Source organism: Capricornis sumatraensis, chromosome 21 (genome assembly GCF_032405125.1).
Source record: "Capricornis sumatraensis isolate serow.1 chromosome 21, serow.2, whole genome shotgun sequence".
In the NCBI taxonomy this organism is placed as follows: domain Eukaryota; kingdom Metazoa; phylum Chordata; class Mammalia; order Artiodactyla; family Bovidae; genus Capricornis; species Capricornis sumatraensis.
Genome location: NC_091089.1, coordinates 27,411,189 through 27,433,829, shown reverse-complemented (window position 1 = coordinate 27,433,829; position 22,641 = coordinate 27,411,189). Strand labels below are relative to the sequence as shown.

The following is a 22,641-nucleotide window of genomic DNA, read 5'->3' as shown; positions in this document are numbered from 1 at the left end:
TGCCCCTTACCGCTTTTCAGCCACTCCTTTGGGAAGCAGAAAATCGTCTAAATATGATGGATGAGGCCAGCACTTAATTCGATGTCTACTCTGTTCTAAAAATATTGACTTTCCGGTCCTCCAGCTCTCAAGAGAGACAGTGGGGCTCTTTAGAGCAGACGTTAGACCTACTCTAAATCTACTCCTGTTTAGTATAAGGAGGTAGTACAGTTTAAGATAAAAGGTCTGTCTTCAGAGTTGGAAAGTCGGCTAAAAATCACAATCCATCATTTACTAGGTATGTTGCTCAATTTCTCCAAACCTCAGGTTCCCAAAGTCCTTAAAATGGGGTGCTAAGGATTTGAGACAAGATATATCAAGCACTTAGAAACCGACCAGCACATAGTAGGCATCCAATAATCAACAGTTCTGAAATTAGATGTTTGATTTTTTTTTTTTAATGATTGCTTAAAATCAGCCAATAGTTTCCTCTTGGCGTAATGTCAACTACTGCCATGTTTTTCCATTCCTTTCTAACCTCTCTGAAAACAAGTGATTTGGAAAATGACTACCTTTCATGTCTAAGTATAGGGTGTGTGCGTGTGTGTGTGTGTGTGTGTGTGTAGAAAATGTACCTGCAGCACTATAGCTGGCAAAAGGACATACACAGGGATGAGGGCTGCACAAATTTCACATACAGCATGGTGGCATGTCCTTAACGTGTTCTGTGCACTGCTGTGACACATTTAAAAAATAAACATGGAATCTATGACCAACTCTTTTAAAGTCTATCCAAATTTAATTGGTAATCTAACATTTTCCGCCCTTCAAATTAGCAAATTTTATTGGTTCTAATTGTTTGTAAAATACTTATTATTTTAAGGTTGTAGGGAAACTGCTACTCCCATGATTCTCCCTTGAGCATGAGTACAACCTTTAGTCTCTGAAGCAATTTGGCAATGTGTAACAAGGACTTAAAAAGGATTTACATGTTTATTCAGCAGGGGAGGAATATATCCTAACCCAAACAAATAGATTTATGTATAAGAGTATTCATTACATCACAACTTAAAATTCATAAAATGAAGCAGCTTTGGTGTCCACTGCAGGGGACTCGATATATGGTACAGCCATCATCCCATGAAACAGCATGCAGCTTAAAAAAAGTTTTGTTTTTCTTTTAATAAGATGAGACTAAGTGAAAGGACCAAAGTATAAAGCAGTATTTGGCTATGATTCCAAATTTGTACATGCCACTGTGATCCTCAAGCAGTATTAAGAGAAACTTTACAATACGGAATTGGAATTACACATAGTGATCAACATCGATTCCACAGCTTGAAAGGACACACTGTTAAGACTTGCTACCCACGTCCTAATTTGAAAAAGAAGTGTGGGATGAGTACACTGCTGATTCAGATCCTTTTTATGAATGGCGGGGAGAGAAGAAAGTGGATTGTAAAGCTGAAAGTTATGTCTGCAACTGACATTCAGCCTCTTAAAATTTTGTTTAATGAAACTTTTGGGTGACTTTTACACTGCATACATCCATGTTCACCATCTAGCTATTAAGTTTTGGTGAAGTGAGCAGAGATGAGAGATAGGAAAAAGTGAGGAATCCTATAACCTTTCAGTATTCACAATGTCACACAATGTAAGAATAAATGAAACTCAGAGTACACACACTCTCTCTCTCTCTGATTCAGACCTGCAGACACATATTTAAAGCACTCCCACTCTAAGCAGAAATGCCTCAAAACATACCACCTGACCATCCCTGAACTCACCTGCCCTTCATCACTAGTTTCAGAACTCCTAGCTTATTCCCAATGCCCATGACTACCACCACCAATTAAACAAAGCTAGTAAGCACGGGGAGACTGTTTTACAGTGATCTTGAACTCTCCTGCCTTTATTTTTCACAGCAGTACTTCAAACGTCTAATCTAACTCCTCAGAAGAAAGGGAACAAAAATGCCTTTAGATGCTTATAACGTCTCATGTTACACATGCCTGGACTCCAGAGAAAAAGGAGCAACCCAAGTCCTTTGAGCAGAAATGACACCTTTCTGGCTCAGTGCTGATTTGGCCTGAGCTCAGCTTTATCAACTTGCCTGCCGGCCTGGGCCCAGGTGCTTCAAGCAGCCCCATAGCAGAGGCCAGCTTGTTTCTGCAAACAGTCTGAAACCGCATGAAGCCAAAATCAACAGAAGTTATTACGAAAACACAAAAGGCAAAACACACCTAAACTGCCACCTTGTCACAGCTCTCAAACTGAAAAGTATCTTGACAGTATGCACATCTATCTACCTGTTTGCAGATGTCAACCTGCAGAACAAACAGCTGGGAAACATGGGGTTAGTCTCTGGTTGTCAATTTCAGGAAACACGAGCATGTCTTAGTTTTGAGCTCGGGTTCCAGGTCAATACAGGTTTTCGGGACTTCAGTTTTTTTTCCAGGCTGGAAATGCGCTAAGCTAATAATTAACCTTAAGCATACCATCACCTCTACTAAAAACATTTGCTACACACAGCTCTAAATTACTTTCAGTTGACTTAAACAAAACAGACAAGCTGTAATAAAAGGTCTCTGAGAAATGTGATCTCTTTCATTGGTCATCCAGGACCTTTCCCCCTAAAATCTGCTCCTTCTTGGGGAGGGGCGGGGGAGAGTTACCAAAATAAAGATGCCACCCAAAGCACAATTATTTTGTGAGAAAGTTACCTAAGCTAACTCTTCAGGGTTTCTCAGGTTGAGTAATTCTTGCAGGCGGGTAGGGAGGGACAGCTCGCCTCCCAGATTACTATCTGCAGAGGTTTCCCTAATGTTGATTTTTTTTTTTTGGCGTCCTTTTTAATTATCCTGCAAGGGCTTTGATTTTCACATCTCTAGCTGCTGCTGGGGGGAGTTGAGAGCGACGCGCCAGGGCTGCGGCAGCCGCGCGGGCCAAGTCCAACGCCTGGGGGGCGGGCAGCCCACTCCCCACAGGGTCCCACCCTCCCCGGCTCAGCCGCGCACAGCCCAGCCAAGACTGCGGTTCGCGGGCGGGGACTCACCGCTGTCCAGCCGCGCGATCTGGGGCAGTCGGTAAGTGCTGACCAGCAGGTCGAGCGGAACGGCCACCGAGCTCCACTTCACATCCTTGAGGCTGCAGCCCAGCGAGGGCGCCGGGTCCATCTTCCCCGCCTCCTCCGGCCCCGCGCTCCCGCCGCCGGCACCACCCCGCGCCTCGGCGGCCGCCGCTGCTCGCGCTCGCGGAGCTGGGACGCGCGAGGGACGCCCGGCACTCCGGCCGCGGGCAGCCCGGGGGCGCGGCGGCGGCTGCGGCAGCCGGGAGCGAGGGAGGGACGGAGGGGGCCCGCGGCCGGCTCAGCTGCCGCTGCGGGGCATGGCTGGGGCGCCCCGCGTGCCCTCAAGCCCGGAGAGGACAGGCAGCAGCCCCGCGGCGGCCGGGGTGGCTGCGGCGGCTCCCGCTCCGCCTCCTCCTCTGGCCCCGGGTCTGCAGCTGCGGCGGCCGCCCGCTCGCCTCCTCCTCCTCTCACCCCTCCTTCCCTCCGCCTGGAGCGTGTGAGGAGGAGCCGCGGGTCTGAGAAACGCCATAGCAGCGCTCCCAGCACTGACTAATCAACAAGGTGCGAGCAACGCCTGCGCAGCTCGGAGAGACCCCGCCCCCGCCTCCCCGGCGCCGCCCGCCCCGCCCCGCCCCGCCTCCCGCTCGGCCTCCCCCGCCCCCCGCAGCCGGGCGGGCTCGGCTAGGCGGCGGCTCCAGGATCCGGCGGGCGTCTGGGCGCGCTCCGCAAGCTTTAGCTCTCGCTCCCCCGTCCGACCGCTCCGGCGCCTTGCAGCCTCGCCCGGCGCCGCCGCACGCCCGCATTCCTTCGCTTTCCCCGGGCCTGCCCGGAGGGCGCCCCGGAGGAACGCGGCGAGCTCGAGAATCTCACTCGTCCTGAAGATGTAGCTCCCTCTCGGTCCATCCCTCACCGTGGCGCTGGAGTTGCTGTTATAGGGCGCAAGAGATCTGTGTGGTGCCCATCTCTTGAGAGTGCCACAGCTGGGAAAAGCATCCATCCCTTGGCGTGCCTCCCGCCACCCCGCCCCGACAGTCCTAAAACTCTCCAGAAACGCAGCTGGAAGTTACCCCCTTGAGTCTAGACTCAAGTTTTAAGATTATTTTACACCAGACTCTGGCTACAAGGAGGAATGAAAAAGGCCTAATCACTGAGAAACAGAAAGGTAACGAATTATCAGTATCCACACAAGGGAAGATGACTGTCGGGTTGGCACCTTCATTGTACCTACCGACAAGCTGCTGGAGAAGGCGGAGATTGAGACCAACAGCCACAGACACGCCAATTTACTGGGAGGCGACGGGAACCAGCTGTTGTCACATGCTTTTCTCACTCATTTCTCTCCCAGGGTTGGACTAATTCTCGTTTTCTAGATATACGTACTAAGACATTTGGTAAATTGGCAAGATTGAGCACTTGTAGATAGATATGCCTGGATTCAAGCCCACAGTCCACTTTCTGTGATAAACACTCTGTTTTCCCCAATATTGACTGTGGCCTACTCCCTGCAGACAGCTCAGAGGTAGCTGTAAGATTCCTGTTTCTTTAAGCACATCCTAACTTTTAAGTGCTACTTTTTTTCTTTTAAGATTATTTTACACCAGGAAAATAATGGCTTCCCAGGTGGCACTAGTAGTAAAGAACCCGCCTGCTAATGCAGGAGTCATAAGAGGCCTGGGTTCGATCCCTGGGTTGGGAAGATCCCTTGGAGAAGAAAATGGCAACCCACTCCAGTATTCTGGCCTGGAGAATCCCATGGACAGAGGAGCCTGGCAGGCTACAGTCTATAGGTCCCAAAGAGTGGGACACCACTGAAGCAACTTGGCACACAGCACACACACCAGCAGAGGCAAGTGGTGGCCAGGTGAAAGGGTTACATAGATCAGTTCTTTATATTTTTCAGTACATATTCAGTGTACAATGCATGGAAGACAAAACAAACACCTGCTTCACCCGCCCGGGGGACTTGAAAACAACCACTGCCTTTCAGATGGCTAGCTTAGGTCTGTGCCAATGAATAAACCTCTCCATAGCAATTACAGAAAAACCCTGGAGATGCTTCTAACACTTTCCCTGTCCTCCCCCTTGGAAGCACTGAAGATGATTTTCACAAAATCTTCTGCTGAAAGTTTTCAGCTTTCTGTCACTGATGTGAAGTTTTCAGAAAAGTCTTGGGGAAAAAAAGGTGGGGGACAGTTTTTAGTCTATTTTACTCCAAATCCCTGGTGATTCCGATGGAAAAGAATCAGCATCCAATGCAGGTAATCCCTGTTCAGATCGCTGGGTTGGAATCTTCCCTGGAGAAGGAAATGGCAACCCACTCCTGTATTCTTGCCTGGAGAATTCTACGAATAGAGGAGCCTGGCAGGTTCCAGTCCAGGGGGGTGGTGAAGAGGCGAACGACTGAGAGACTAACATTTTCACTCGGAATCAGAGGTCCATAAAGTTGGAAGTTTTGCTCACAGAAAGAAGAATTTTAAAAAATTAAAAGGAACCAACTTTCCAGTAGTCATGTATGGATGTGAGAGTTGGACTATAAAGAAAGCTGAGCACCAAAAAATTGATGCTTTTGAAGTATGGTGTTGGAGAAGACTCTTGAAGGTCCCTTGGACTGCAAGGAGATCCAACCAATCAATCGTAAAGGAATCAGTCCTGAATATTCATTGGAAGGACTGATGTTGAAGCTGAAACTCCAATACTTTGGCCACCTGATGCAAAGAGCTGACTCATTTGAAAAGACCCTAATACTGGGAAAGATTGAAGGTGGGAGGAGAAGGGGATGACAGAGGATGAGATGGTTGGATGGCATCACTGACTCAATGGACATGAGTTTGAATAAACTCTGTGAGTTGGTGATGGACAGGGAGGTCTGGCGTGCTGCAGTCCATGGGGTTGCAAAGGGTCGGACATGACTGAACTGAACTGAACTGAACTGAAAAGCAATCAAATGCCAGCTATTTTTTTCCTATTTAAGTAATTAATCATTTCTGAAAATTAAGCTCAGGCTCCAAAAATGATTCAAGAAACTTTTAAGAATGGATAGGGTCAGGGGTCCTTCAGCCAGTTAGTAGATCCTTAAACCTTAAATGGTATATTTAAAAAAAAATTATTTTCTACTATTACATCCTCTTTAAAAGCTTCAGGGAATAGGGAAAAGTAGTTCTTTCCCATGAAAGCGCTGGTAACTTATGACCTAAAGGCAAGATAAAAAAGTAAAAAGATTAATGCAATCAACTTTTTTTTAATCAATAGAGAACTTACATTAGATTTGCTCTTATTGCTGACCTTGCAGAAGAGTTTTCATTTCAACCTTGAGTATTAAAGGAAAGAAATTTTAATGAGCTCCAAAATCTTATATAATCTCCAGTCGTGGCAGAACTGCTTCAGAAAGATTTTATTTGTAAGACGAGAGTTTTGGTTAAACTGTAGGGGAAAAAAATCAACTGAGAAGAGTACTCTTTCAGTCTGACTGGACTGCACTTCCAAACATGATATGAGGAGGCATGTTGTCTTAAGATTGTTGGGCCAGTGCAAACCACTCACATAAAAGTGTAACAACTGGGTACAGGGGCAAAACTTACAAGATTTTACAGTTTATGAAAAAGAAACCCCCAAGAAAAATTTTCTGTAAAGCAAAATTCAATGTACTGGTCCCTCATTCCTGCCAAATACGTTTTAAATTGAGATTTGTGGAAGGCAGCATTTTATGGTGATTAGAATATTGACTCCAATGCCAGATGGCATGGCTTTGATTTAGTGACTCTGCTTCTATTCAGGAGCTTGGGCAACTTGCTGTTTCCTCTTCTGAAAAAATGGGGACGATTGATATAGACTGAATGTTTGTGTTCTCCCCAAATTCTTAGGTTGAAACCTAATCCCCAGGTGGTGATTTGGGGAGATGATTAGATCATGAACAAGAAAACGGGCCCTAAGCAATTATCCTTCAATTAAAAAAATTAATAAACTTTCAGTTCAGTTCAGTCTCTCCAACTGTTTTCAACCCCATGAATTGCAGCACACCAGGCCTCCCTGTCCATCACCAACTCCCAGAGTTCACCCAAACCCATGTCCATCGAGTTGGTGATGCCGTCCAGCCATCTCATCCTCTGTCATCCCCTTCTCCTCCTGTCCCCAATCCCTCCCAGCATCAGAGTCTTTTCCAATGAGTCAGCTTCGCATGAGGTGGCCAAAGTACTGGAGTTTCAGCTTTAGCATCATTCCTTCCAAAGAATACCTAGGACTGATCTCCTTTAGAATGGACTGGTTGGATCTCCTGGCAGTCCAAGGGACTCTCAAGAGTCTTCTCCATCACCACAGTTCAAAAGCATCAATTCTTCGGTGCTCAGCTTTCTTCACAGCCCAACTCACATCCATACATGACCACTGGAAAAACCATAGCCTTGACTAGACAGACCTTAGATGGCAAAGTAATGTCTCTCCTTTTGAATATGCTATCTAGGTTGGTCATAACTTTCCTTCCAAGGAGTAAGTGTCTTTTAATTTCATGGCTGCAATCACCATCTGCAGTGATTTTGGAGCCCCCCAAAATAAAGTCTGACACTGTTTCCCCATCTATTTCCCATGAAGTGATGGGACCACATGCCATGATCTTCATTTTCTGAGTGTTGAGCTTTAAGCCAACTTTTTCACTCTCCTCTTTCACTTTCATCAAGAGGCTTTATTTTAAAAAGAAAGAAAACGGTTCTCACCAGACTCAGAATCTACCAATGCCTTGATCTTGGACTTTCCAGCCTCCAGAATTGTAAGAAATAAATTTCTGTTGTTTATAAACCCCCTAGTCTATGATAGTCTGTAATAACAGCCCAAATAGACTAAGATAAAAATAATAGTTCTCATCTCATAGGGTTGATATGAAAATGTAATCCTTTAATATATGTTGAGCATTCAGAACAGGGCCTGATGCATAGGAGGGCTTCCCTGGTGGCTCAGCTGGTAAAGAATCTACCTGCAAAGCAGGATACCCCAGTCGGATTCCTGGGTCAGGAAGATCCACTGGAGAAGGGATTAGACTACCCACTCCAGTATTCTTGGGCTTCCCTGGTGGCTCAGATGGTAAAGAATCCGCCTGCAATCCGAGAGACCCAGGTTCAATCCCTGGGTGGGGAAGATCCCCCGGAGAAAGGAATACTGAAGTGGGACTACCCACTCCAGTATTCTGGCCTGGAGAAGTCCATGGACTGTATAGTCCATGGAGTCACAAAGAGTCAAACACGACTGAGTGGCTTTCACTGCACTGACACATGGGAAGGGCTAAAAGAAGTATTGGGGTTTTTTCTTTTGTTTTCTTTTAAAAAAAACCTTTCTGATTACTTTTTAAAAACGTATTTATATTCATTTATTTATTTGGCTGTGCCAAGTCTTAGTTGCGGCCCTTGGGATCTTCACTGCTGCATACAGGAGCTTAGTGGTGGCATGCAGGATCTTTAGTTTCAGCATGCGGGATCTAGTTCCCTGACCAGGGAGTGAGCCCAGGCCCCCTGCATTGGGCACTCAGTCTTAACCACTGGACCACCAGGGAAGTCCTGAAGTACTGATTTTGAAGGGGCAAAGTTTAGAGAGGCAAACGGAGCTGTGAGGAAGTGATTCGATTTTGGAAGAACAGTTATATCTGGCAAGTAGTAGAGAGCATCAGTCCTCAAATGGAAAACCCAGGTGACTGCTCCCACCTATGGAACCTCTGTCCCTAAAGCTAGAGTCTGTGGGGTTAATTCCACAGTGAGCCAGTCCTGTCACCCAGCCAATCCAGGCAGTGGCCTTGACGACTCTTCATATGCTGAAAAGCTCAGAAGTGAATCAGGCATATGATACTATATGACTCCTATGAGGGGCGCTTCATGACTTCCTAACTGTGAAGCTTTGTTTTAAACGTGCATAATTCGTTAATTCTCTGCATTATCGGCTTTACGAGATAAAAACATTACATGTTGGTTTTCTTTATATCAGAATGTTCTGGGTCACATAATAGGCTAGCAGTCAAGTGTGATATTAAAGTTCATAGCCCTGGTGTTTTCTGGGTCTCTAAGCTCTTTTCCCTGTCAACTAAAGTCCATACTGTCACCTAACTTAAGTCACTCTGCACTTAAAACCTTGTACAATGTCTTTATTTTCAGTGTCAGTGGAATAAAGTGTAAAGCCCTTTGTCTGTATAAAATATTCTTCCTTTATGTGATTGGGTGTCCTCTCCAGCCTCCTCTTGACTGACTACCTGCTGATACCTTACAATCTGGTGGTAGTAGTAGACAGTAGTAGTGCTTTCTTGTAGTTGCCCAAATATGCCATGCTAATACTGGGTTGGCCAAAATGTTTCATCGGGTTTTTCCATTACAACTTATGGGAAAACCCAAACAAACTTATTGGCCAACCCAATACATGCCCTTGAAGAGGCGGTCCTCTTGGCTTGGAATGCTTTTCTTCCTTTCTTTTCCATGAAATTCTGTTTCCTTCAAAGAGTTGACCCTCTCTTTCCCTTGTCACTATCATACCTGGCAATACTCTGCTTTTAATTGTGCTAATTCCTCTGTGCTTTACCATCTGATTTTATGTTTGACTTTCCTACTAGACCATTATTACCCATGGTCACTGAAAGTGTCTTTTATTCACCTTTGTTTCTCCAGGTCTTGCTACCATGCCTGGAACATGGAAAGGGCTCATTTAGTGTTGAATTGAACCGAATCGTCCTTACTCTGTGTCAGTTAGTGTGTGCATGTTCAGTCACTAAGTCATGTCCAACTTTTTTGAGACCCCATGGATGATAGCCCACCAGGCTCCTCTGTCCATGGAACTTTCCAGGCGAGAATACGAGAGTTCTTGGGTTGCCATTTCCTCCTCCTTATTGTTAAGTAGGATACCACATCTGGATTATGAATGATCAATATTCATCAGGTCTAGACATTTTTAAGGCTCTGATTCCATAACAACAATGGTCACTATTAGATTGGCCCCCAGTTCTTCTCACTTATCTGAAAATTTAAACTTTATTTATTGAAATCAAGTTCTGCAATTTTGTCACTGAACTGGAAATGTACCTCTGGACCCATCAGTTGCAACATATTAAAATTGTTAGTGTGTTATTAGTTTACTGTTGATTACCTTGTTTGTAGTTTCCTTTGCCAGGATTTCACCCTCAGAAGAGCTTGTTTTACTATATTTGCCTCCTCCGCAGCTGGCACATAGTAAGTTCTCTACATGCAGGTAAACTAATCAAACTTCTTATCCTATCTGTCTATCAAGAGAATGTATAAATGGAAAAGTAAAGTGCCATAAAGAAGCATATCCCATATGGGTACTTTCAGGAAGGATTTAAAAATATATTCAGAATTTTACTTTGTCATCTCTTCCTTTCCTGCTTTCCCTATAGAGCATGCCTTTCTTAAGTAGATCATTGACTAATATCTGTAGTACAGTGTCAATATAGGAATATTAAAGGAAAATATCCATATCAAGGAGAAATATTCCAAGTTGCAAACTGGATTTTGTGGGGGATGCTTGCTTTTCGAAAACACACAATGTATTCCCATTGTAAAATATGTAAAAATATGTATCACATTGCAACCCAGTATATGCATACATGTATTATCAAAACAAAAGTTTTCCAAAACATCACTTTTTTGTGTGCTTCTAAGGCATACTGAATCCTGATCTTTTAATCTGTTCTTTACTGTTTAATTTTTAGCAGTATTCATGATCCACTGATTTTATTTTACAGTTCATAACACAAGCCTAAGTGTTAAAACCGCCCTTTTAAATAATAATTCTTCTGTGCGTTGTTGTTGTTTAATCGTGTCTAAGTCTTTGCAACCCCATGAACTATAGCCTGCCATGCTGCCCTGTCCATGGGATTTCTCAGGCAAGAATATTGGAGTGGGTTGCCATTTCCTTCTTCTGGGGATCTTCCCTACCCAGAGATCCAACCCACATCTCCTGCTTTGCCAGGTGATTCTTTACCACCAAGCCACCAAGGAAGCCCTTTTTTGTGCTTGAAGTATTTACAGTTTAGAAAAGCAGGGAACATTATGGCTAAAGTAGGAGCTTATAAAATTCAAGAATTATAACAAATATAAAAAGCAAATGACAATATAATTATTGAATTTACCAAAATCATCATCGTGTGTGTGTGTGTGTGTGTGTGTGTGTGTGTGTATGTGTGTATGTGTAACTCTATAGGTTATGGGTTTGGGTTTATGAAGAAGCAAGCTCTTTATAGATGGTATTTTTCCTCCCAAGCAAACACAAGATGTCAGTCTGAGAAGCTGCTGGTGATTCGCGGTGGTCCTGGCTCCTGTGTTCTTTGTTAATTACGTGCAAGGCTTTCCAAAGGAGTGGTTAAGTGATTCATAGCTTAGCTCTATAGTTCTCCAGTTTCAAGAACTTTACTAAAATAAAACACAATTACTAACTAATCACTAATTACTAATTTTCATGTATTAATAGTTTTTAGTCATACATTTTTGAAACGACTTAGCATGCATGCATGCATTGGAGAAGGAAAGGGCAACCCACTCCAGTGTTCTTGCCTGGAGAATCCCAGGGACGGCGGAGCCTGGTGGGCTGACATCTATGCAGTTGCACAGAGTCGGACACGACTGAAACGACTTAGCAGCAGCAGCAGCAATCATACATTTAACATATTGGTTAAAGAAATAGCTTAGTTGACTATAACACTTGTGAAGTATCAACAGATAAGCTCAGATTCTTTCCACAAAGAAAAGTGTATGGTTCATAAGATAATTTATATTTTTCTTAGTAAATATATTTAATGCAACAAAGCACAGGCAGACAACATTTCATTTTGTTTATATTGTTGCCCAAATAATAATTATTAATAAATATTTCTTAGTGCAGAAATCTTCACAGGATGTGGGCAAGTTTGTTGTTGGTATTCCAGTGATTTGAAGCTTCAAAGGAGTTTTAGTATCAGAGGCAGTTCCACATTTAAGCCTCTCCCTTGAAAGATAATGAGATTTTAGCTCCCTGCTGACAAATCCTCTAAAGAGAGGCCATCAGATATATTTCTACCCCTCTTTGAAGTAAGCAGTGAAAAGAGAAAGACAGGGAGAATATGCTTATGTGGCACACCTGTCCTGGACCCCTGACCCCCCTGGTCCAAACTGGGTGCATCTTTCTTCCCTGACTGCTCTCACACTCAGGTTCCCAGTTTATGGAGGCTGGAGTGTCACCTTCGTTTACTTAGAATTGAGATCATGCACAACTCCAGTAAATACTCTGCTGCTGCTGCTAAGTCACTTTAGTCGTGTCCGATTCTGTGCGACCCCATAGGCTGCAGCCCACCAGGCTCCACCGTCCCTGGTATTCTTCAGGCAAGAACACTGGAGTGGGTTGCCATTTCCTTCTCCAATGCATGAAAGTGAAAGTCGCTCAGTCGTGTCCGACTCTTTGCGACCCATGGACTAGTCCATGGAATTCTCCAGGCCAGAATACTGGAGTGGGTAGCCTTTCCCTTCTCCAGGGATCTTCCCAACTCAGGGATTGAACCTGGGTCTCCCTCATTGCAGGCGGATTCTTTACCAGCTAAGCCACAAGGGAAGCGACCCCATGGGCTGCAGCCTACCAGGCTTCTCCATCCCCGGGACTTTCCAGGCAAGAATACTAGAGTGAGGTGCCATGGCCTTCTCTGAGTAAATGCTCACTCCCAAATTCACCTCTTAAAGAGTTTATGCCTTTCTCCCACCTCAGAGACAAATTTAAAATTCTCCAAAGTGGTATTTAGGTGTCTATTTCATAAAATTTTTAAAATATAGAACATACAGTTAAGAAACAGTGTAACCTACAATTCAATTGCTCCTTGGAATAAAAGCTATGACAAACCTAGACAGTGTATTAAAAAACAAAGACATCACTTTGCTGACAAAGGTCCATATAGTTAAAGCTATGGTTTTCCCAGTAGTCATGTACGGATGTGAGATTTGGACCATAAAGAAGGCTTAGCACTGAAGAATGGATGCTTTCAAATTGTGGTGCTGGAGAAGACTCTTGAGAGTACCTTGGACTTCAAGGAGATCAAACCAGTCAATCCTAAAGTAAATCAACCCTAAATATTCATTGAAGGGACTGATGCTGAGGCTGAAGCTCTAATACTTTGGCCACCTGATGTGAAGACCCAATTCACTGGAAAAGACCCCGATGCTGGGAAAGGTTGAAGGCCAAAGGAGAAGGGGGTGGCAAAGGATGAGATGGTTGAATGGCATCACCAACTCAATGGACATGAATTTGAGCAAACTCTGGGAGGTGGTGAGGGACAGAAGAGTCTGGTATACTGCAGTCCATGGGGTCACAAAGAGTCGAAGAGGACTTAGTAACTGCATACAACAATTTATCACTGTTTATATTTGGTGTATATTCTTTTACTTATAATATATATATTTGTCTCTACCTATTTAATTTGGATCAACCTGTGACATAATTTTGTAGTCTAACTTTATCACTCATTTTACCCTGTTAATATGTATTCCAAAATGTGATTTGGAAATGTCCTGTGTCACATGATTTTTCAAAATTGAGAGACTTTCTTCTTAGTTTTTATTGGAGTAGAGTTGATTTACAGTGTTGTGTTAGTTTCAGGTGTACAGTAAAATGAATCAGTTATGCATATACATATATCCACTCTTTTTTAAAAATTATTTTCTCATGTAAAGAGTATTGAGTAGAGTTCCCTGTGCTATACAGCAGATCCTTATTAGTTATCTATTTTATATATAGTAGTGTGTATATGTCAATCCCAATCTCCCAATTTATCCCTCCCCACCTTATCCTCTGGCAACTATGTTTTTTTTCTACATCTGTGACTGTGCTTCTGCTTTGTAAGTTCATTTGTACCCCCCTTTTTTTTGTAGATTCCACATATAAGTGATATCATAAAAGATTTTTTTTAACCAAAAAAAGGGCTTTATTTCTGTGATGGTTAATTTTACATGTTAACTTGATTGGGCCATGCAGTGCCCTGGTATTTGGTTAAACAATTTCTGGATGTGTCTATGAGGGCGATGAGTTAGCATTTAAAGCTATAGACTGAGCAAAACAGATTGCTCTCCCCACTGTGGGTGGGCATCAGCGCATCGACTGAGAAGCATGGCTAGAGCACAGAATGGGGGGAAAGGAGAATTCCCGCTCTCTGCCTAACAGCTTGAGTGGGGACATTGGTCCTCTTCTGCCCTCACCATGGGACTAACATCTGAGAACACCTGTCCTGTTCTCAGAACTTTGGATTTGGACTGGAACTATATCATTGGCTTTCCTAGGTCTCCAGCTTATGGACAGCACATCCCCAGGCTTCTGAATTCCTTATATCTCTTGACATATATATGTACACATATATGCATACATATACTTACACATGCACACAGTTTTGTTTCTCTGGAGAGCCCTAATACAGTTTCTTAACGATATTTCTGACTCTCCCATGCTGGCCCTGGAAAGTAGTCCCCTGCCCCCTATGTACGAAAGTCACTAACCCTGGACGTGCTGAAATGACCTTCCCTTTTCTTGGGAATCTTTGAGTTATGCACCTTAATAAGTTCCAGCTTCCCTGCCCACCAGACCATCTTACCAGGGATTATCCTCCAGGGATGCACTGAACCTCAATGAATGCCCAAAGTGTTGGACTCCTTCTCTTAGAGTACATTTTTGAATTGATATAAGTGGAAATGAATTCAGTATAAAAGAAGAAAAGGAAGAGAGAAAGAGGGGGAAGAAGAAAGAAAAGAAGGACAAACATGTAATATTAATATAAACTTTGCTTTTTATGCATGCTGATATTATAAAGGCTTTGTATTTACCATGCCAAAAGATTAAATATGTCAGTTTGAAAGTATTGACTATGTTCCAATGTATCTATTACATGATTAATTTACCAGGAGTTTAGCAGAAAAAAAAGAAAATATTTATAATAATTAGGAATAGCAGCCAAATCTATCTTATTGTTGATATCTTTGTTATGGTATTAATAATACCCTTTCAGAAGAGCACCATACTATAGTCTGTACATTTTTCCATTCATTAAAATTTTAAATGTACACTAATTAAATTCCTATGTAAATGTTCATAGCTCATCTCTCACTCTTCTATCTTTCTAGTCATCATTCAATAAATATTTGTTGAATACTTATATGCCAGGCACCATTCAAGCCAACAGAACTGCGAAGATGAGTTCTCGCTCCCAAGTGTCTTAATCTAGTAAGAGAGCCAGAAACACAGGAAATAAAGGTAATTACAATCCAGCATGGTATGGCTTAGAGATGCATAGTGATATTTTGAGACTTACTCAGCAATGAATTGGTTAAGAACCTCACAAACTTCTTCAAGGAGATGACCAATAGAGAAACAAGCAACAGGATGAATTAGCCAAGTCAAGACAGGACAGAAGGAGAGACTAGGAAGTGAACCCTAGGGAAAAGGAGTCATGTGAGTTATAGCTTGGAGGCGAGAAGCAGCATATTGTATGGCAAGAATTAAAATCGGTACAATTTAAGGACTTTCCTGGTGGGCCAGTGGCTAAGAGGGCACACTCCCAATGCAGGGGGCCCACTATCGATTCCCAGTTGAGGAGCTAGATCCTGCATGCTGCAGTTAAAAGATTCTGCACACCACAATGAAAATCGAAGATCCCACGTGCCATAAGTAAGACCCAGTGCAGCCAAACAAATAACTATTTTAAAAATCAGGGTAATTGTGCTGTATCGTGAGATTTGAGGGATGGAGTAGCTGAGATGAGGCTGGAGAGTTGGGTAGGGTTCAGATCATGGAGAGGTTTGTCTGTCCTGTGAAGGAAGTTGAACTTTATCATAAAGGACCTGTAGTAAGTGACCTATGGTGTCAATCATGGGAGGTATTGTGAGATCTTGAGCACAGAATTTTCATCAGGTTTGAATTTTTTAGGTTTGAATTTTCAAAGAGAACGTTATAGAAAGAGTATACAAGAAAGAAATAGAGGACACAGGAGGCAGCAGAAGAAGCTAGTCATAGGTGTTCAAAGGTTGCAACAGGACAGCGGAGTCTAGAAATAAAAATAAGGGGACAGATATAGCATATTTACTAAGGAGGTAAAATCCTCAGAACTTGCTTATTAATTCACTTCATGGGAGAAAACAACTCTCCAAAAATGATTGTGAATCCCTTGGATACCAAACAGATCTGTGTAGTATCCAGCGTGGGTAGGACACGGAGCACAAGGACGAGGATGAGGAGCCAACGAGAACTTTGAAATAGAGTGAAATAAGCTAGGAAGAGAAAAACAAATATCGTATATTAATAAGGGGATGACAGAGGATGAGATGGCTGGATGGCATCACTGACTCGATGGACGTGAGTCTGAGTGAACTCCGGGAGATGGTGATGGACAGGGAGGCCTGGCGTGCTGCGATTCACGGGGTCACAAAGAGTCGGACACGAGTGAGCGACTGAACTGAACTGAGCTGAACTGAATACATATATATGAAATCTAGAGAAATGGTACTGAGGAATCTAATTGCAGGGCAGGAACAGAGACTCAGACATAGAGAGACTTGTGGAATCAGGGCGTGGGGCGGGGGAGAAGAGTGGGACAAATCGAGAGAGTAGCGTTGACTTATATGAGCTACCATGTGTGAAATAGATAGCTAATGGGAAGCTCTGTATAGCACAGGGAACTCAGCTCAAGGCTCTGTGATGACCTAGAAGGGTGGGGTCGGGGCTTAGGGAGGCTCAAGAAGGAGGGGATATATGTATACATAGAGCTGATTCACATTGTACTACAGCAGAAACTAGCACCATATTGTAAAGCAATTATACTCCAACAAGAATTAAATAAAGAGTAACGTTGAACTGTCAAGTCAATCCCTTGTGGATCAGATTAGAGATAGAGTCACTTTGAAAGGACAGGACAACTCTCAGGTCCAAATTTATTGAGAGTATCAATACTTAACTGACTCTAGTGACATTATTTACCCCAGGCTGATAACTATTAAACTGACTTTCTTTGTTCTGACCCCATGCCTGCCTAGCAGTGAGAATTCTGTGCGGATTTCTTGCATAAGGCCTGGGAAATGATGATTCCTTTAACTGTTACAGGAAGGAAGAGATGAATGAATATGTTGGAAGATGAGAGAATAAGTGCAGTTGTGGGCATGTTAAGTTTGAGTCACCTATAAAGTATCCAGATGTGAAGTAGACAATCAGAAACAGAGAGCTGGAGTTTGGAAAGACATGCAGGGCCAAGATGCATAATTGGGCAGCTGATGTCATGTGAATGGATAAAATTTCCCAAAGGACGTAGATGGCCAAGAGAAGTGGGCCAATGACAGAATCTTGGGGGCTTCCAACAACAGATACTGAGCCAGCAGAAGATAACACTGAGAAAGAATGCTCACAGAAACAGGAAGAGAATGACAATATTTTGAGGCATTTCCTTTTCTTTCCCTTAACTTCCTACATGAAACTCTTCACAGATGTATAGAACACTCTTTTGGACTCTGTGGGAGAAGGCGAGGGTGGGATGATCTGAGAGAATAGCATTGAAACATGTATGTTACCATATGTGAAACAGATCGCCAGTCCAGGTTCGATGCACGAGACAGGGTCCTCAGGGCTGGTGCACTGGGGTGACCCAGAGGGATGGGATGGGGAGGGAGGTTGGGGGGGGTGGATTCAGGATGGGGAACACATGTACACCCATGGCTGATTCATGTCAATGTATGGCAAAAAACCACTACAATATTGTAAAGTAATTAGCCTCCAACTAAAATAAATAAATAAAATTAAAAAAAATTAACTGTCTCTTGGTCAGAATCAATTTTGTCCTTCCCTATAGTATTTTGAGTAACTGTGACCACAATTGTAATGTGTCATGGTTATCTCTGTGCTTTTCTTAAACTCCTGATTAAATAGTAAACTTCTTGATTGGCACTGCCAAGATTTTACCTGTTTTAGAGCCAACAAGTTGGTCTGCCACAGTTTCATGGATGCTGACCAAGGAACAGGAGACTCCTGGATCAGAGACAAAGGATTTATTACTCTTAGTTCATCAGGCAACACAAACTTCACATTCACACCAGTTCTCCTTGTCTCCCAAGTTCCATCAGTTCAGCTCAGTTCAGTTCAGTTCAGTCATTCAGTAGTGTCCAACTCTTTGCGACTCCATGAACTGCAGCACACCAGGCTTCCTTGTCCATCACCAGCTCCCAGAGCTTACCCAAACTCATGTCCATTGAGTCAGTGATTCTATCCAACCATCTCATCCTCTGTCATCCCCTTCTTGTGCCTTCAATCTTTCCCAGCGTCAAGGTCTTTGTTCAATGAGTCAGTTGTTTGCATCAGGTGGCCTCAGTATTGGTGCTTTAGCATCAGTCCTTCCAATGAATATTCAGGGCAGATTTCCTTTAGGATTTTTGCAGTCCAAGCGACTATCAAGAGTCTTCTCCCGCACCACAGTTTGAAAGCATCAATTCTTCAGTGCTCAGCTTTCTTTATAGTCCAACTCTCACATCCATAGATGGGGTGACTCAGAATGGCCCAGGGTGATGCTCCATGCACAGTGAGTTTGTGTTATAGCTAAGAGACCCTGAGAGCCAAATCTTTAACAAGCAAACCCTTTCCCCAAATGGAGATATTACTTTTCCTATCGGACATTACTGAAAGTGCCCTCTGCTCCAAAGGGAGACATTATCTCTACCATCTAAGGCAGTTCACTATACACACATCCTTGAAAGGATGATCTGGAACCAAATCTCTGTTCACAAGATGTAAAGAAACACTGGAGACCTATAAAGATTTGTCTGCCTCTAGGCAGGAGACAAAGAAACTCGAGTTTGATCCCTGGGTCAGGAAGATCCCCTGGATGAGGAAATGGCAACCCACTTGAGTATTCTTGCCTGGGGAATCCCATGGAGAGAGGAGCCTGACAGGTTACAGTCCATGGGGTCACAAACAGTCAGACACAACTGAATGACTAAACAACAACAACAACAACAAAGACACACTCAGTCAGTCAGTCCAGTCGCTCAGTCGTGTCCGACTCTTTGTGACCCCCTGAATCGCAGCACGCCAGGCCTCCCTGTCCATCACCAACTCCCGGAGTTCACTTAAACTCACATCCATCGAGTCAGTGGTGCCATCCAGCCATCTCATCCTCTGTCATCCCCTTCTCCTCCTGCCCCAAATCCCTCCCAGCATCAGAGTCTTTTCCAATGAGTCAACTCTTCACATGAGGTGGCCAAAGTACTGGAGTTTCAGCTTTAGCAGCATGCCTTCCAAAGAACACCCAGGGCTGATCTCCTTCAGAATGGACTGGTTGGATCTCCTTGCAGTCCAAGGGACTCTCAAGAGTCTAATGTCTCACATATTATCAGATTCACATTGCATTTCTCAGGTTAGTGCCTTGCATATGACAGGGAGTAATAAATGTTTGTTGAAATATGGTTTAGAGATAACATTAACAGAGACAGTATAGAAGACTTTCCTCAATAATTATTTATTGTAATAGGCCACTACCCAAATTGCTTTTGACCACTGCTATATGCTGTTTAGATGAAGAGTTTAGTTATAACTGTAACTTTTACCTTGAGAACAATAATATGTATTAACCATTTTTGCTCCCAGCGTCTAAAACAAAGCCTAGAACATAGAACATAGCAATAGATAAACAAAGATTTGTTAAGTCAATAGAAATGTATGGAAGATCACACATCCATATGATACTGAATTACAAAGTAGATTACCCTTCTTCAGCCCTCCTTCATAGTAATACAAACAGTTTTATACTCTCCAAACCATCTGAAGAAAGGAAGATGAAAGCACCAAATCCTGCTAGTATCTTGGTATCTTGGTGTCTTGGTGGATTTCTCCAACCCAAAGTACGTTTCTTACACACCAAGAGCAGTTTGGATGTCAAGTATATGATGAAATGTGCTTTTTCATCTCTTGGTGGTGGAAATGTATAATGTATAATGGTATAATCTTTGTTTATGCATTTGGCTATTTTCAATGAGGCTTTAAATGCCTACTCACCAATTAAATTTGGAGAAACTTCCCTAAATAAATTAACCTAACCACAGAAAAGAAGTTTTATGCACAAATATATTAAACCCAGGAACATATTCATAATAGCATAAAATTCAAAAGTTTCTATTAAATGTAAGGAATTCTACCATGAAGCAGTAAATCTCTGTATAGACCATGGAAAGACATTGCCAAGTTTTCCTCCTTGGACAGCTTTAAGAAGAATAAATTATCACCATTTCTAGACTATTTAAATACTGGTGCCATGTCTTTCCCAAAGTCTTTTTCCATTTCATTTAGTCTAGATTATAGGATCTATGGACTTCCCTGGTGGCTCAGTGGTAAAGAATCTGCCCGCAAAGTAGGAGACACAGGAGACATGGGTTTGATCCCTGGGTTGGGAAGATCCCCTGGAGGAGGGCCTGGCAACCCACTCCAGTATTCTTGTCTGGAGAATCCCACGGGCAGAGGAGTCTGGTGGACTACAGTCCACGGGATTTCAAAGAGTCAGACAGAACTGAAACAACTCAGCACGTGTGCATGCATAGGATCCATATCTCTCTGTAATGAAACATAATACAGTTTTCAGTTTCTTCTCTTATATATTTGGGGCTTGATCTTTTCATACAATCATACTCAATAGAAACCAAACTCTCTGGAGAATGCATAGTAAACTTTAAAATGCTTTACATTTCTAATGCTGGGGAAAGGCATTGTCTTCCAAATTCAAGGTCTAGGAAGTTGCTTTAAAATTTTTATTTTATTTTAAAAATTAATTTAGCTGTGCCACGTCTCATTTGTGGCATGTGGGATCTAGTTCCCTGACTGGGGATCGAATCTGGATCCCCTGCTTTGGGAGCTTGTAGTCTTAGCCACTGGGCCACCAGGGAAGTCCCTGAAATTTTTATTTTAATATCAAATCATCCAACATTATTTGTATTAACTCAAAGACATTAAGTCAAGTGGGATAGTATCCATCTATGTTCTATTGTTCCACCAAAAAAAATGTCACCAGGTCAGTTCAAATCAGGAAGTGAGAAGCAGAGAACCAGAATACTTGCTTAAGGATTATTTCATGAAAAAACAAACCCTGATGAAATAAACTTAGTGCTTTCAGAATTCTGTTAAAGTGAATGTTGCCATGGGGTTTGTGCCATGTCAAAAAGTATATCCTACACTTGGAGGGAAAGAAAGTGAATGTAAAGTCACTTCAGTCGTGTATGACTCTTTGTGACCCTATGGGCTGTAGCCCATCAGTCTCCTCTGTCTATGGGGTATTCCAGGCGAGAGTACTAGAGTGGGTTACCATTTCCTTCTCCAGGGGTCTTCCTGACCCAGGAATTGAACCCAGGTCTCCTGCATTGCAGGCAGATACTTTACTGTCTGAGCCACGAGGGAAACCCAAACCTGGAGGGAAGATGGCAGTAATTTAATAAATCAATTCACCTTTTTGTATTCATTATAATTCCATTCAGAAAAAGAATTCTTTTTATTAGTAAGTCTCAGTGATGCCAAGATAAACACTAATGTATTTAATTTGCTTTTATTTAAACTACATGCTCTTGAGTCTCACTGATATGCATGTGTACTTTGGGGTCCTTGATTTTCAGGAACAGTTTTCTCCCCCTCAGTGGGGAGTTTACACCAGTTTTCTCAGGATTAATAAACTGCAGAAGAGTGCAATAGGCCAGTTTGAGTTTTCTTGCTTTATTTATATTTATATGGTCAACATAGACAATGTAAATTCACAGAAGAAATGGGATTACCATCTTCTGTGGTGAGCCCATCTCAGACTCGCTGGGGAAGTAAAGATGTCAGTGACCATTCTTGTCATCTGTGACCATTCAGACTAAAGAAACAAGGAAGGTAAAAGATAAGGTAGGAGTTGAGAGAAAACCTGAAAATGGGAAAATGGGAAGGCAAGGCAAAGGTGGAACAAATGAGATGGAAAGCTGTGGGTGCTTGAGGAAAAACCTGTTGGAAATAACCGACCAGTGAAAATGGGCAAGAATTGCATTGCTGGATAACATGGGCTAAATATCCCAGGTGGTGCAGTGGTAAAGAATGCGCCTGCCAATGCAGGAGACTTAAGAGGTGCAGGTTCCATCCTTGGGTTGGAAAGATCCTCTGGAGTAGGAAGTGGCAATTGGCTCTAGTATTCTTGCCTGGAAAATTCCATGGACAGAGGAGTCACTTCAGTAGATCAGTCGCTCAGTCGTGTCCAACATTTTATGACTCCATGAATCAGCATGCCAGGCCTCCCTATCCATTACCAACTCCCGGAGTTCACTCAAACTTATGTCCATCGAGTCGGTGATGCCATCCAGCCATTTCATCCTCTGTTGTGCCCTTCTCCTCCTACTCCCAACGCCTCCCAGCATCAGGGTTTTCTCCAATGAGTCAACTCTTGGCAGGAAGTGGCCAAAGTACTGGAGTTTCAGCTTTAGCATCAGTCCTTCCGATGAACACCCAGGACTGATCTCCTTTATGATGAACACCCAGGACTGATCTCCTTTAGAATGGACTGATTGGATCTCCTTGCAATCCAAGGGACTCTCAAGAGTCTTCTCCAACACCACAGTTCAAAA

General features: G+C 43.0%; 1 protein-coding gene across 1 annotated transcript in view; it reads right to left on the bottom strand.

Annotated features, from left to right (window-relative positions):
- GAREM1 (GRB2 associated regulator of MAPK1 subtype 1) overlaps window positions 1-3,155 on the bottom strand; it is a 232,280-nt gene extending 229,125 nt beyond the window's left edge. The window contains exon 1 of the mRNA XM_068993892.1: window positions 3,035-3,155. Within this exon, the coding sequence (XP_068849993.1) occupies window positions 3,035-3,155 (121 nt within the window). The remainder of the gene's footprint in view (window positions 1-3,034) is intronic.
- Window positions 3,156-22,641: the final 19,486 nt, after the last annotated feature.